This window comes from Calliphora vicina, chromosome 2, assembly GCF_958450345.1.
Source record: "Calliphora vicina chromosome 2, idCalVici1.1, whole genome shotgun sequence".
Classification (NCBI taxonomy): Eukaryota; Metazoa; Arthropoda; class Insecta; order Diptera; family Calliphoridae; genus Calliphora; species Calliphora vicina.
The window spans coordinates 7614922-7632791 of NC_088781.1; the positions used below are offsets into that span (position 1 = coordinate 7614922).

The 17870-nt window shown below is 28.8% G+C and overlaps 1 protein-coding gene across 1 annotated transcript; it reads left to right on the forward strand.

Moving 5' to 3' along the window:
• Nucleotides 1-1723: 1723 nt before the first annotated feature.
• LOC135949838 (serine-rich adhesin for platelets-like) lies at nucleotides 1724-6442 on the forward strand. Its single transcript, XM_065499284.1, has 3 exons — nucleotides 1724-1773; nucleotides 1835-4149; nucleotides 6111-6442. The coding sequence occupies exons 1-3, from the start codon at nucleotides 1724-1726 to the stop codon at nucleotides 6440-6442; spliced, it is 2697 nt and encodes an 898-aa protein (XP_065355356.1).
• Nucleotides 6443-17870: the final 11428 nt, after the last annotated feature.

Consider the following 17870-nt stretch of genomic DNA (forward strand, 5'->3'; position numbering starts at 1 on the left):
TTTAAGAATTGAATAATTGATAGAAGACTTTTTTCAAAAATATAGGAATAAAAAATGTTAGTCATTTTTTTAAATGCAATAAAAGATTTGTTTATGAATCGTTTTTAATGAAATTTAAAACTTATATAGAAACTTTTGATCCAAATCCAAACTTGTTAATGACAATCCCACAATTCCCATAAAAAACTTTTCAAAAATCCCAAAAATGGTATTTTTTAGCACCGAGTTCCGGGCTATAAATTCCATTTGAAAAATATTTAAGAACATTTTGGGGCATAGAAAACAGGGCTTATTTTAAAATTTACATCAAAATAAGTCTACTTTGGAAAGCTCTGCACCACGCAGTAATACGAAATTTGATATTTTTTTGCTTTTATAATATTTCCCGAAATGTTATCTTTCAGAAAAATATAAATACATTACAATTTAAACTGAATGTAAGTATTTTTTCGAAACAAATGGCGAAAAAACAGCTTTTTAATGTAATTTGAATGCACATAACTTTTGACTGAGTGGAGGTTTTTAAACAATTATTTCTAAAGAATTTTAATAAATTTGTTGTTAATTCAAAAAAAGACATATCAAGAGAATTCTAGATCCGTTATTAGCAAAATGCAGACTAAGGTGGGTAAAAAAACTAATGCGAATAACTCATAAATTATAAGGTATAATAATAGCTTTCAGAATGTTTTTATAGATCTCTTCTAGTAGATTCTATATACATATATAAAAATCGTTCAAATCGAATTGAGAACAAAAATTTGGCATCATTTTTAATTTGCCCTAGGTGCCCTTCTTTGGGGCATTGTGGCTCGGCACCCCATTGTATTATAGCTCAAATTCAAAACTTTAACTTGTCAACACCTTCTCAATCATGAAAGACAGACATGAAATCGTAATATTCCAGAATATAACAAATATCAAACTCTGAACAAGAAGTACAAACATTTTTGCTTTATGAGAATTTGCACTCCAAAAAGTTAGTCACCAAGTAGTTCACAGTTTTGTGATGTATGTTCTGGTGATATCAATGACCTTTGGGGCACCCTTTATTTATTTCATGATTGAACAGCTCTGCCTAAAGAAATTTACAATTGCGCTCTCGTTATTGGAAACTTTACTTTTATTCTTAAAGCAATAAATAATCTAATTGTGACATCATAATGAAATTTATAAAGAAAATAAACCAAAACCTCTTGCAATGAATTGTATAATTATTTAAACAAGAAATACTTTAACAAATGAATAGAAAACAAAATAAAAACCTAAAGAAAACATAAATTTTACTTTAGAAAAAAAACTTGATTAATTTTAAATAAATAAAGCACGTTTTCAAACCACAAACATGAACTTATGAAGGAAAATTACATAAAAGTACCCAGAAAAGTGCATTAAACCAGACAAAAGAAACCAACAATTAACAACAAATTAATGAAAATAAACACTTTTGTAATTAGATGACCGTTTTCTTTTTGGAGTTTAAAAATATGAAAATGACATCGGATACATAGACAGAAACAAGTGAACAGAAATTAATAGAAACCACAAAGAACAGAGTGACTTAAAACTTCAAAAACCACAAGTATTTAAACAGAAACCTTTAATACAATTAAATTAATGTGATGTTTTTAACTGGTAATTGAAGTAGTGAAAGTGACTTATTGATATTTAAACAAAAAAATAGAACAGCAGAAACAAAATGTTTATCTTTATTTTTTTATTAATGGTCTTAAGTATACCAAGAGTTTTGTTGAAGCCCTCTATCGCAGAAAGGTAATTTGATCAAAAATTTCCCAGAACTTGAGCTTACATTTTCAACAATTAACATTTGCAGCGAATTTGATGGAATTCTACTTGATGATGAGACAAGATCTAAACGTCAAACACAATTCTTCGATCTATTACATGAGGCCATAGAAAAATATGCAAATTGTGCCAATGAACACCTGGCCCCCCTCAGAGCCTTGGCCAATTATAAACAATATGAAACGTTTGTTTATCCTGAGGAATATTCCCAACCAGCTCAAACAATTGTGGGTGATTCTGTCAAACAGCAAAACAAACCAAATTTAAAGTGTACAAAAGTGAATTTGTGTTCTATAGAAAAGCAACATTCACACACAGCTCCCAGGTATAATACAAATTCTCCACCAGTATTGAGGAAATCTCGGGACCCCAAGTCTCCGAATTCCCAAGAAAGTCGTAGAAATTTTCCCTATAATTCAAATAATTATGTTAGATTACCCATATATGGCAGTAACCAAGTTGGCTTAAAAAATATGCCACCTATTTATAATCCACGATATTCTTATGTGCCCGGTAAAAAGAATTTCACATCTTTAGCCTTAAATCGCTCATTTTTTGACAAATTATTATATAGACCAATTCCAGCAAACAGGAAGCAAATTGTTATAACACCTACACAAAACACAAGAACTGAAGCTAATTTAGGCAGTGAAAATACAACACCTGTCAATGGAATTAAGAGCTGTACTTGTTCGAAAGTTACCACAGAAAAACCACCAACCACCTTAGGAGTCCAAAAATCAGCGAGTTTGAAGTCAGATAACAAAAATAAAACTGGAAATAAAGAGGAAATTAAACAAATATCTACTACAACAGAATCAGGACTTATTTTAGGCAGCAAACTAAACATTTCAACATCAACTGGAAAACCTAAAAGCTGTTCTTGTTTAAAAAATACCACCCCAAAACCTCAAAATGAGGCCAATTTCAATATAAAAAATACTTCAACAGAATCTGAACCTCTCTTAGGAAGTACACGCGACAATATCACTTCTACATCCTATAGCAAAATACAAACCCATACTTCTCCTAAAGTTATCACAGATAAAGCAGTAGCCTTAGCAGCAAACGAGCCACAGTCGAATCAGAATTTAAATTTATTATTCTTGCAATTGGACATTATGGCACACAATGAGAGTAAAGAGGATCTTAAGGAAATTTTGAAAAAGTTGAGTGCTTTGAAATCAGCCTTAAAAATTACAGAACATATAACTGAGAAAACGGAATTAAGAACTGAAACTTTTTCCACTAGCACCGCTACTCCTATAAGTACGATCAGTACCACTACATTAAAAACAACAACGACGACTTCACCTACAAGTGCGATAAGTTCCACAACTTTAACTACAACAACTACAACTGAAGGGAAAGAATCAAACCAGGTTGCGGCCGAAAAAATAGCTATTGTCTCAACAACTTCTAAAGAACAAAAAATGCCTCTGGTTGCTGCTAAAGAACCAGAAATTGTGGCAACAATTTCCACAATTGCAACTAAAAACGAGAATACAAATATTACAAAGGCTTTTAATGATACAGAAAATATGAAACTCCACAAATCCAATCAATTAAATAATACAAATATGGAGCAATCCCAAACTATTTTAAAAACAGATAATTCGAATACCCTACCCACCAGAAATATATTAAATACTACCACCATTATACACACCTCGAGCCACTCAGGAAATAACACTTCCCAACTGCTAACAGCACTAAAAGATTTATCTTTAAAACTAAATCTAAATAAATCTGAAGACATTACGAAGGTAAGCAGTTCTCAACCATTACAATTGAACATTACCACATCCAAAGATTTATCACGCATAACAAATGAAATTAATTCATTAGTATCCTCAATGGCTAATAAATCAAAACAGGGAAATTCTGAACAACATCATTCAAAATCTGATTTATCACGCATAAAAAATGAAATGAATTCATTAGCAGCCTCGATGGCTAATAAAACCAATCAGGGAAATTCTCAACAAGATCACACAAAATCAGAGAATGGCAAAGCAATGGATATAATGATTATAAGGAAAACTATTTCAACAAAAAACAATAAAACTTTAAGCAGCAGTCATGGTAATATTACGCTACCCGACATTCATTTCCAGGGCTTGACCTCGAAAGATCAATTAAAAAATCTTAATCAGCTTGTAGCGAATTTGAATGATAGTTTAGTTTCAAATCCTTTACACCACAATAATAATGATTCTTCGATAAATTCCACAATTACCATATCAATCTCTAGTAATGGCAGTTTTAAGAAAATCCAAGTTGAGCAGCAGTCGCCTAGTGATAAAAATTTGGAAATTAACGAAAAGGAGAATATGAATCTGGGTAAGTAGATGGGAAAGCATAACAATCCTTCGGGATACTTAGATTTTGAGGGTTTATTTGTTAAATTTTTTAGATTTAACTTTTAAACATTTGACCTTTTCCCAACTTTCTAGCAACATATGGATTTCGAGCCAAAAAAAACTGCTTATCTTTTGAAAGCAATAACGGCTCAATACATTAACACCCCTATCGGCAATAACATGTGAAATTTCTGTTCCCATGAAATAACCATTTCTCTAGAAGGGAAAATTGCTATCGTGATATTCCCATGAACTTTTCATTCACAATAGTTGATTTTGTTCGTAACAGCTGTTTATTGTTTACAAAATTCCATTTAAAAATTTCACAACATGGGGAATTTTTTTTCACGTGAACAAAGTTGATAAACGAAAAATGGGAAAAGGGAACACATTTCATGTAAAAAATTGATTCGCGATAGGGGTGAATATTGGCTACTCTATTTCTAAGGAAAGCGTTCTGCTTTGATCGAAGCAAATAGTAGTCGGACGAGGCATATAAAGCGCGTGTGGTAAAACTTCCCAAACAACTTCATCGTAAATACTTTTTAACAGGTAGTGCAACAAGTGACGGAGCGTTGTTATGATGGAATATTACGGTTTCATGTCTGGGCGTTTTTTGGCCAATGCTAGCTTTAAACGAATCAGTTACGTTCAGTACAGGTTGTCTGTGATATTCTAGTCATATTTAGTACCCTTTTGCTCCCGCCAAATACTGAAAATTACCTAAGCGCCATAGATATTTCGTTTGGTGCCGATTCGGCTAGTTGGCTTCGCATACGATATCTTACAGTTCGGGTTATTGTAATGGATTCGGACATGCAAAATTGTCTTTCAATGTATCTCAGCTTCAATTCGTATGGTACCCAATTTCCCAGCTTTTGGGTGAATCCTGCTGTTTGCAAACATTTTGAAATTGCTGCTTAAGTAGCTCCCAATGATTTTACAAGCTCTTGTTGAGTTTTACAACAACCTTCATGGAGTAATGCCTCCAATTCTTGGCTGGTCTGGACAATCTTTGTCTTCCGTGTCAAAATCACCACTTCTGAACCGCACAAACCATCTCTCGCACGATGGAACACATTCGCCATATGCTTTGGTGACCAATCGACACTTTTTTTAAAATTAAAGAAGTAAAGCAAAACATCCCGCATATGAAAATTCATATAAAATTCGACGTCTGCGAAGCAAAAAAAAATTGTTGTTCACACTATAATATTTAATAATAATAGTGGGAATAAATGACAGATATGCACCCTTCAAAATGACGTTTAAGTTATTAAAAGCAAAACCCGCAATCTAAGGCAACAATTTTGATCACTGAATTGAGCGAATACTGGAAATGTCTCATACAGTAATGGTAGGCTTCTACAGTTGAAACAAAAAATCGACTCCAACGCAAAATCCGCACCAAACAGAGAGATGCTGTGAATGTATTTATTTTTTGACAATCGCATGTGGGTTCCCTGAAGCTTAAGTCTATGAATTTTTACGATTAACAAAGTTATTAATGTGAAAATGTGCTTCATCACTCGAATGCTTTCTTTTTATTATTTATTATTTTTTTTAAATATTTTTCAACAATTAAAATGGATGAATTTTGGAATAGCCTTTATTATAATATTTACTCCTTTTAGGTTCTTCCAAAGTACGATCTATCGATATGAAGGGAACTGACAGTAGATACGTAAATTTTCTTAAAAATCCACAGCGAAAAGGTAAATTCAAATAAGCCCTAAACACCCCCCCCCCCCTCTATATTCAAAAAGGATTATTAAAGTTAGTAAAGATTATTTTAGTTTATAATGGTTTATTAAACACTATTTCCAGCTGTAAAGCTTTGACAACTTTAATAATCGTTTTTTGATATGGGGTTGTAATATTTGAACTGATTTTATTATTTAAATATGTATATAGATTGAATCATTATATTATTTACTTTAGAACCTTATGCTGAACCAATTTTATCCGAAATATATCCACTGAAAAGGAAATTAAAAACAAAGCCGCCTCTAAGTATTTATTGGCATAGAATTGAAGAAAAACCTTTAAAGTTAAAGGAAATTCCTAGTAAGAATTGGAAAGCTGATCAATCAGATGATTATGATGATGAAGATGACGAAACTGACAGTGGGAATGAGGAGAATTTGTCAACATTATTAAAGGAATGTTCTGATTACGAAGATTTAACTGAATCCGAAGAAACTCAGAGTGAAGAGGACAACCATAAACCACGATTTCGAGACATATGCAAGCATATTACGTATCTTACATGATTTTATTAAAGGTTTCCAAAAAATTGTTGGTAAATTATTAAAAATCGATAGAGTCGTGTAAGGATATTATTGATATTTATGGAAATTAATATTAAATATTTAACATTTAACTTAAATAATGAGTTTTCTATATTTTTAACATTTTGGTAAGTTAATACATGAATGAATGTCTGTTTGGCCTTATCAAGTTTATTCAACTTATTTATTAAAACACTTCTAAGCGTAAAAAAATGTGCACACATCATTTCCTAAAGCCTTCAATCATCAATCAAATATAAAACAAATCGATGGCATATATTTTGGTCAACTTAATATAATTAAATTTGTATTTTCTTTCCAAATATAAAACAAAATGCTGAAACTTCTTAAATCCTCTAACCTTGAAAACAAACATTCCACTAAATATTGTAGTTAAAATTTATAGTAAACGATTTAATGTCATGTCATTTTTGTGGCACGCAGGCCTGCCCTTTCAATAAATACGATTAGGGAAACAATTATAATTTTTCGATTTTTTCTCAGCGTAACTCATGATTAATGGCCATTTATAAGTACATGTTACTCATAACATTGACAACTTCTAGACATAGCTGGCTGGCTATTAGCGGGTAATGAGGGACACGGGTACTATCAATTTCTTAGCATAGAAACGAAAAAAAAAAATAATTATGAACGAAAAGTTTTCCAGAAAGTATTTTAAGAACACAATCAGGGCTAAAGAAGTATATATAATTTCATTAAATCGAAATATGAATACAGTCAACAAAGACTTGCTCTATTCTCAACCCGAACTGGGGTCTGAAATCCCGAGTTTGGGACCCACAGGTTTACGTAACACGAAACTTCTACTCCAAGATATCCACGAAATTCGCAACATGTTAGAAAGGCAACATGTTTAAAGTATGTTTTTGTTAATGAAAGAATGGTAATAGGAGCAAAAGGACGATAATCTGTAATCACTCATATTTCCCACCAAATGTCGATTTTTATATGAAAAATCTAAAATCACTCATAAATCGTTAATAAGAGGTCCTAGAGAAAAAAAGACAAACATCTGTGATCACTCTTATTTAAATAGAGGAAAAAGACAAAATCTGTGATCACTATATTTCCCACCAAATATCAATTTTTATATGAAAAATCTAAAATCACTCATAAATCGTTAATAAGAGGTCCTAGAGAAAAAAGGACAAAAATCTGTGATCACTCATATTTCCCACCAAATATCAATTTTTATATGAAAAATCTAAAATCACTCATAGATCCTAGAGGAAAAAGGACAAAAATCTGTGATCACTCATATTTCCCACCAAATATCAATTTTTATATGAAAAATCTAAAATCACTCATAAATCATTAATAAGAGGTCCTAGAGGAAAAAGGACAAAAATCTGTGATCCCTCTTATTTCCCACCAAATATCAATTTTTATATGAAAAATCTAAAATCACTCATAAATCATTAATAAGAGGTCCTAGAGGAAAAAGGACAAAAATCTGTGATCACTCATATTTGACACCAAATATCGATTTTTATATAAAAAATCTAAAATCACTCATAAATCATTAATAAGAGGTCCTAGAGAAAAAAGGACTAAAATCTGTGATCACTCTTATTTCCCACCAAATATCAATTTTTATATGAGAAATATAAAATCGCTCATAGATCGGTAATAAGATAGAGGAAAAAGGACAAAAATCTGTGATCACTCTTATTTCCCACCAAATATCAATTTTTATATGAAAAATCTAAAATCACTCATAAATCATTAATAAGAGGTCCTAGAGGAAAAAGGACAAAAATCTGTGATCACTCTTATTTCCCACCAAATATCAATTTTTATATGACTAAAATCTATAGGACTAAAATCTGTGATCACTCATATTTCCCACCAAATATCAATTTTTATATGAAAAATCTAAAATCACTCATAGATCGGTAATAAGAGGTCCTAGAGGAAAAAGGACAAAAATCTGTGATCACTCATATTTGACACCAAATATTGATTTTTATATGAAAAATCTAAAATCACTCATAAATCATTAATAAGAGGTCCTAGAGGAAAAAGGAAAAAAATCTGTGATCATTCTTATTTCCCCACCAAATATCAATTTTTATATGAAAAATCTAAAATCACTCATAGATTGTTAATAAGAGGTCCTAGAGAAAAAAGGACAAAAATCTGTGATCACTCTTATTTCCCACCAAATATCAATTTTTATATGAAAAATATAAAATCGCTCATAGATCGGTAATAAGATAGAGGAAAAAGGACAAAAATCTGTGATCACTCTTATTTCCCACCAAATATAAATTTTTATATGAAAAATCTAAAATCACTCATAAATCATTAATAAGAGGTCCTAGAGGAAAAAGGATTAAAATCTGTGATCACTCATATTTCCCACCAAATATCAATTTTTATATGAAAAATCTAAAATCACTCATAAATCATTAATAAGAGGTCCTAGAGGAAAAAGGACAAAAATCTGTGATCACTCTTATTTCCCACCAAATATCAATTTTTATATGAAAAATCTAAAATCACTCATAAATCATTAATAAGAGGTGCTAGAAGAAAAAGGACTAAAATCTGTGATCACTCATATTTCCCACCAAATATAAATTTTTATATGAAAAATCTAAAATCACTCATAAATCATTAATAAGAGGTCCTAGAGGAAAAAGGACAAAAATCTGTGATCACTCTTATTTCCCACCAAATATAAATTTTTATATGAAAAATCTAAAATCACTCATAGATTGTTAATAAGAGGTCCTAGAGAAAAAAGGACAAAAATCTGTGATCACTCTTATTTCCCACCAAATATCAATTTTTATATGAAAAATATAAAATCGCTCATAGATCAGTAATAAGATAGAGGAAAAAGGACAAAAATCTGTGATCACTCTTATTTCCCACCAAATATAAATTTTTATATGAAAAATCTAAAATCACTCATAAATCATTAATAAGAGGTCCTAGAGGAAAAAGGATTAAAATCTGTGATCACTCATATTTCCCACCAAATATCAATTTTTATATGAAAAATCTAAAATCACTCATAAATCATTAATAAGAGGTCCTAGAGGAAAAAGGACAAAAATCTGTGATCACTCTTATTTCCCACCAAATATCAATTTTTATATGAAAAATCTAAAATCATTCATAGATCGGTAATAAGAGGTCCTAGAGGAAAAAGGACAAAAATCTGTGATCACTCATATTTCCCACCAAATATCGATTTTTATATGAAAAACCTAAAATCACTCATAAATCAATAATAAGAGGTCCTAGAGGAAAAAGGACAAAAAACTGTGATCACTCTTATTTCCTACCAAATATAAATTTTTATATGAAAAATATAAAATCACTCATAAATCATTAATAAGAGGTCCTAGAGGAAAAAGGTCAAAAATCTGTGATCACTCTTATTTCCCATCAAATATCGATTTTTATATGAAAAATCTAAAATCACTCAGATTGTTAATAAGATGTCCTAGAGGAAAAAGGACGATAATGTGTGATCACTCATATTTCCCACCAAATGAACTTTTACTAAATTGTTTTGTACACATTTCTCTTTAATAATCTCGGAAGTTTTTCAAAATCATTAAAGTCAAATTAATCAGTTAACTACAATAGTATTGTTGAAATGTGGGTGACATTATCGTAACATATGAGTAAATGGAAATTTAGCTGATTCATTTTATAAACTCATTACTACAAAGCTCACAAACATGCATAAATATTTATTTACTAGTATTTCATTTATATTTATTTCATTCTTAGAAACATGTACATTATTAGTTGCTAAGCCTACTAAAAGGTAATAAAAAAGTGTAGAATTTGTTTATTCTTACTTCTTTTCTCACTCACTTTTTGCTGCTGCTTTTATCGTAAAAATGTGCTATTGTATGGACATAATAATTGATATTGGCGTAATTCAATTATAATTAGTTACTTAGAAATATCAAATGAAATAAAAATAAAAAAAAATACACCATGATAGACTTTAGACATTTATCAGTCAATTTAAAGACTGGACAACAACAATTGTTGTGGTGTAAGTCGTAGACCGAAAAAACTCTGAAGGCGAGGAAAAGAAAATAAAAGGCACGCGTTCCAATTATGATTCTATAATGATACGAGTACATACCTACTACTTACAATTGAAACAAACCCAACAAAGCTGCTAAAAAAATTGCTAAAGTGAAATGAAATAAAAACATATGACTCTTTGAAAATGAATTAAAAACAAAAAGAAATAATAATATTATTAGCAGAGTTGGAAAGGACTGATTTCTAAATACGAATTTTAAACTTTAGGAAAGTAAATTTGATAAACATCCTAAATGACTGTAAATAACGGTTATACATAAAATATGAAATCAAAAACACAATCAGCCCAATTATGAATAAAAATTCCCCGGGAGTTTTCTCCCTTTTCCCATTTTTCCTATGTAAATTCAATGGGAAAAACTCCCGGGTAATTTTTTATTCATAATTGGGCTGTATATTTTAGAGTCCATGGAGACCTATACTGTTATATACCAATATTCGTATTAACATATTCTTTCAGAATCTATGGTGATATTAAAAAAAAAATCTCAACTCCACAATTAACAGTTATTTTTCAACGTAAAAATAAAAGTTCGCATGAAACTCTTAAAAAAACTCATTTGAGGAGTTTTATTTTTCCTGTCAGAAAAAACTCATTTGAGGAGGTTTATTTTTTCCATCATAAAATAAGTCATTTGAGGAGTTTTATTTTTATCGTCAGAGAATAAAACTCTTTTCGTTAAGTTTCTACTTTTTTCAGTGTCTTTCTTTATTGAGTCTATTTTATATAATGTGTGTAGTAAAAAAAAAGAACACCAATTTAATAATAGGAATCAAACAATAGCAAATTGAAATGCCACTTGTTTTTATTTTAATGACACTTATTCAATTGCAATTACATAAAAAGAGTTTTAATTTCTGACGGGAAAAATAAAACTCCTCAAATGAGGTTTTTTTCTGACGGAAAAAATAAATTTCCTCAAATGAGATTTTTTTAATGGCGACTATTTAAAACTCCCTTTTCAAGAGTTTCATGCGAACTTTTATTTTTACGTTGAATAATAACTGGTTTAGATGGATTTTTATGTTTAAAGTCACAGAATAACTGTTATAAAATAACTTTTTTGTCCTCAAATTTAGTTTTTCAAAAACATTTTATTTCATAGTTTTTAATATTTATCTTAGTGTGAAGGGAATATTATACTATAGCACTTTTACTTGTTTTACTTAAATTTATATCAAAGTATTTATGATCTTAAATGAATTCACACCTTTCAGGAGCTGTTTATTATTTAAGAATGAAAAATATAAATTTATATTTGTAAATACTGAAAACAATTTGACAAGACAACAAATGATATGCCTGACATTTGCAAAAAAAAAGAATAAAAAACACCGTTAGATATTTAACATTATCATAACAGAGAGCAACAGCTGGAGAGAAAACCTGCGCTGTACATATTTCAGAAGGAACTAAGAGCGCGTAATACAGGGAGTGTGAATGTGAAATTTTACAGTATAAGGGGTAAATTTTAACATTTCAACATATAAATCAGAAGTTTTCTTCTAGCTGACTTTTAACTGACATTATATGTATAGATATGTTGGTATTATAGGGAAGAAAAGAAAATTCTGTATTTTATATTTCAGCAAGTATTTAGGCGCTGCTGGTATATACGAATAAACGGACGTGTTTTTCTTAAGCCGTATAATAAAAAAAATCAAAAAAAAAATAAAAAATTAATACAAGTTAATGAAAAAATGCTATTTCTTACATAAAAATATAGTAAAATTAGTAGAAATCTTAGAAATTAGCAAAAATTTAACGAAAATTAAACCAATTATTGTGTATTTGTTATTGAAACCTAAAAAGTGTTAAATGTTTTAGTTAAATTTATAGTTCAATAATATTATTAATAAAAATAAATAAAGTTAAATCAAATTTTGTTGTTCTGTTTTAAATAAAATATAACAAAACAAATTACAATATTATCAAATAGTTTTTAAAAAAAATAAAAATTAAAGCATTTATTTTAAAATATTTTATTAAAACTTAAATCAAAGCCACCAATTATTAAATATTAAAAGGGAAAAAATGTATATCTTCTGATACACCTAAACTACAAGAATTAATGTATGTGGTTTTTTTTAAATAAATCTGTACCTACAACAACATACAAGTTTGGAGGAGGTGACATGCCCCACAAAATAAATCATTCAATAACAATTACAACACTACCGCAACCCAACCACTACCAAAGAGAACAAAATAAATGTGAAACAAAAATGCCAAGAACCTCGGCACAGTATTAATCGATATATTTAAAAATAAATAATAGAAAAACAACAAAAACACCGTATTATACCAACAAAAATCAATCTATAACAATTTGTTATAACCAAAAAAAATTAAAAACAAAAAAAACTAACGAAAGCCGAAAAGCCCCCAAGGAAACGAAACGTTGAATTAACCAGGAAAATATTAAATCTAAATACTATTGAAATCGAAGTTTTTCTTGCTCTTTCTCCAAATCCTCGTAAAGGACAAAAACAGGTTAAATTTCAAACCACTGCCATTTAATAACCAACAAAACAACAAACCAACAAAAAGTTGTTTCTAAATACAAAATAGCAACAACAAAAAATAGAATCTCACAAAAAAACATTTCAACACGGTGAAAAACCTGGGAGTCATTTAACTTTCAGTTGGAATTTGTTCGCCAACTGTAACAGAAAATAACGTACGTATCTGCCAAGAAAAAAATTTAGTTTTTATTTATATAAAAGAATGAATTCTTTGTTTATTTGCAAAGAGGTATTTTCAAGTAAGTAATTTTCAAGACTACCGATTCGAAATGGTTAAAAGGTAACGCTAATTTGGATTATTTTCAGGTAATTTCATCCTGAATTAAATAATTAATAAAATTTACAAAATTGAAAAATAAGTTGACAAAGGTGGTATTTTATTTTTCATTTACAAATTTGAAGATTTCAATAAACTCAATTATCGAAATTAAAAATGAAAATTTTTATTTTAATTTAATTTTTAAATACTATAGTATTGATAACGGTATTTAGAGGTAATGGAATTTACGATTATATCGTTAGCCAACCTTGGTAATTTTAATAAATCTTAATTCCAACTAAATAAATTTGGGACAAAAAATTCTTTAGAAATTGCTGTATCACTGTATTTCCATAAATAGCTATAAGAGGGATTGAAATATTTTTCTCATTTTCGAGAATAAAACTTGACTTGACAAAAAATTATAAAATACAATTTTATAATGCAATTTTCGTTTTTTTTTTTGGAAAAATCTGATATTTAAGACGTTTCAAAAATAAATATTTCCTAAAGCTTTATATATGTATAAATGAATCGTTTATTTCAAAAACCAGTCAAGCAACAAATTATTGATTTTGAGTAAATCAAAGAAAACCTCCTAGCAACCTAAAAATTATTTTTACAAAATTAGTATTTTTCCTAAGAAAGCTAAACATAAAACATATGTATATGTAAAAAATAAAATATAAAAATGAAATAAATAGTCATCACTATTGTAAATTCCATACGAAATATTCTAATTTTTGGTAGGAACTTTTTATATTAAGGCATCGATATATATTAGGGTATTCAATTAATCGGGTTCCTGGTTTAATCGGTTAATCGAGCAAATAATTAATCGGAGTTTAGATTTAATCGGTTAATTTTAAATTATTCGATTAACCGAATAATTTGTATTTTAATTTTATATTGAAGGGAAAAACACTAATTTTCTGTACTTTTATAAGCATTTTGTTAATAAAAAAAAAACATAAAAACCAAACAAAATATAACAATTCAATAAAACAATAAATAAGGAATCTTCTGAAAAAAAACTTTTAAAAAAAGAATATAATTTAAATGCTATCCTTTGAAACGATTTTTTTTTACTTTTTAATAAAACTTGACTTGACAAAACTCTCTCACTGATTGTAGAAATCGAAAGTAAGGCATGATAAAGAATATACAATTTCTCAGTTAAGTTTTCTCTAAGCATATAAAATCCTCCATCATTCCATTGTAGTTCTTTTTGGTTTTTTTTAGATTTTGAATACTTTATTAGTTACGTCAAGTTCTGATAAAAGACTCGTTTCAGTAATGTCTTCAGTTTCGTCTAATACCATGTCGCCTCCGGACTCAGTAGGACAAAGTTCATCATAGAAACATTCTAGAAAAAAGGACATTTCCAAATTCCTTAGTTTCAGTTTTCGTACAATACTTCAAAAAAACTATTGCTAGAAGGAAATGTTCGAGTTCAGAAATAAAATTTGTGTGTTTAAAACTATATTTCTATATAAAGTGCAAAAAAAATTATATTTCGGTTAATCGACACAAATTAATCGGTTTATTTGTTATTTGAAAATCGTCAATTTTAAATTATTCGAACAGTTAACCGACCAAAATTAATCGGTTAAGCGATTAACGGTTAATCGATTGAATACCCTAATATATACATATTTGTTTTGAAATAACTATTCCTCATCATACACTTGTTCTACAGTACATTCTGCTTCCGTTGAAGGCAATTGAAAAATATTCCCTCTTCATATCCTAACAAGTAGGGTTTTAGAACTTGTAAATTTTTTTTTATTTTTTTCACACTTAACTAAATTATGGCCTAGCATAAGAAGTTACTTGATTTCTTTCTGCACTAAACACGGATTTGTCGGCATTGCTTCACCATAATAGGGAGGGGGAAGGGGTTGGTTTGTCAGTATTTATTTTGTTGGCATTAAACTATGCATTTACCTTTACAAAACAGTAATCGCTCAATAACTCAATTTTGGATATTTTGTTGCTTAACTGGTTTTTGAAATAAACGATTAAATTACTTTATTTAAAATATTAATAAAATCTCCATGGGTTCTTTAGAAAAACTAGTAAGAGAGCTATATTCGGCCGTAGAGAATCTTATATACCCTTCATCAAAGTATACTTTACCCTCCGTTACACGCAACTGATCTGGTTGATACAGGGAAAAAAATTTTTATTGTAAATTTTTTTAATCGCCCTAAATTTTAAGCTATTTTTTGATTAAATAATATTTTTACTCCATTTTTTTTGTATTTTTTTTTAAATACATTGCATTTAATATTGCTTTTAGGATTTCGAAATAAAAAGTAAAGAGATTATTTTCAAACGCGCCTTTTTTTATTGATATCAATTTGATACATTGCGATTAGTCTCGATTGAAAATGATTGCGACTAACGGAGGGTTAAAATAAATATTGGAAATATTTTTTGGTTTGTTGCTGAAAAAATTAGTTTTGCGAAAAAATGGTTTATAAAAAATTAATGTTAAAAACATTTTATGGTTAAAAAAATATTTTTTGTTAAAAACTTTGGTTTTAACATTGGTTAAAAATATTTCTCCCCGATTTTGATCCATTGTAGGTCCAAATTACTATGGCGGTATATATGACGTTGGCAAGGTCTTTGAAATATCTACCATTAGGTATCAAAATTGTCTATATTAATAACTTATATCAAAAAATAGCTAACAAATCTAGGTAGTCGTAGTTTTTTTGTGGGCCGATTTTTTTAAATAGCAACTATAGCAGATGTATTGAATTATGTATGTAAGTTTTTTGAGGGCTACCGAAAGTTTATTTCAACATACAGACGAATAGACGGACATGTTTACATCGACTCTGCTATCTACATATATATTGATCCATATAGTCACCTAAAATGCAAAGGGGCCTATCATCACTTTTTACAATTTTACAGGAGAGACAAAAAACTTAATAAAATGTAAAGTGTTGTGGTTACAAATATGATTTACTTTCTTTAATAAAGTCGTTATTTTTAAAAATAGAAAGCTAAAAATTTGTGAAGACGTTGGCATTGATGTGCTGTACCAATGTTCATTAAAAACTCAATTTTGAATTTTTTGGTTGTTACGCCCTTTTGCATTTCAGGTGACAATATATACTTAATTAAAAATTTTAGTGGCAGACATACAAATTTTAAAAATTTAAAAAAAAATCGGATTGATTGAAATTTATGAGATTTAGAAATATCAAAGAATTCATTATTTTATGACTCTGTCTAAATTAGTACATGTATGGGCATGTACTTTGTTGTATAATATACATTCATACATACATTCATACGTACGTAGAGTAAACTGTAATAATAAACTGCTGTACAATACCCCATTTACAGAATACAATAGCAACAACAACAATAATAATAAGCAACAGCAGAAATAAACAACAAAAACAGCAAACAAACCTAGAAAAGGAAAACTAAATAGTATCTAAATCTAAACTAGGCCGTTGTCGTATCATTGGCCCACTCTTGTACATATTTCTGTGTATAAATATTTTCTGTTGTAACATTTTCTTTTGTTCGTGCCAATATGAGTTTGTTTTGTGTTGATTTTTCAACTAAATGAAACTTCGTAGCAACCATTTATTTCAACGAAAGAAAACGGAGACAATCCATTTTCAAAACACGCGCGTTCTTTGTATTTATTTTAATCCTTTGGATTTCGTGGACATTTTTTTAACTCGCTAGTTTGGCTGCTGCTGCTGTCGTTGTCCTAATTGTAGGAGTTGAAAACTTGGAAGCAACAAAAAGTAAGTAAAAGTTAGTTAAATTTCTAACATTAAGTTGTGAATGCTTTGTAAATTTTATGTAATTTAATGGAAAAAAGTTGATATTTTTTTAATTTTCTACTTAATGAAAAGGTCATTTAAGAGAAAAGTATTTTTGTACAATTTCAATGTTTGTGTTTGTCAAGTATTTTTTTAATGAAATATGAATGAATGAATTTTTTGTACTTTGAAAACAAAAAGGACTTTTAATTAATCTTTAAAATGTTGTAGTCAACATAAATAGATTTGACATTCATATCATTGAAATGTAAACATTTGCATGCCCACTTGAAAGTAATTTTAATTTAAATTTAAAGATATAAATAAATAAGAAATTTAATTGAAAACAGATGTTTTAATCAATATGAATGAAATACGTACTTTTTTGAAAAACGGCCAAAAATAATTTTTCTTAAAATATAAATATAATTTTTGTTAAGTATTTAAATATCTATTAAATAAAAATTAGCATGTGATTTAAACAAACTTTTGGTTATTTCCTTGCCTTGAACTAATATTTCAAACGAAAATGTTAAACTTTTTTTCAAGAATTCTCAGAACATCTTCAAAAAGTCGCTCAAAAAATTATTTTTCCCGAAAATGAGTTATATTTTTTATAATTTCCATATTTTTCATTTGCGACCCAATAAAGTATATACATCTATTCTAGATCGTTTAAGACACCAGAGTCGATATAGCCATGTCCGTTTGCCTGTTTAAA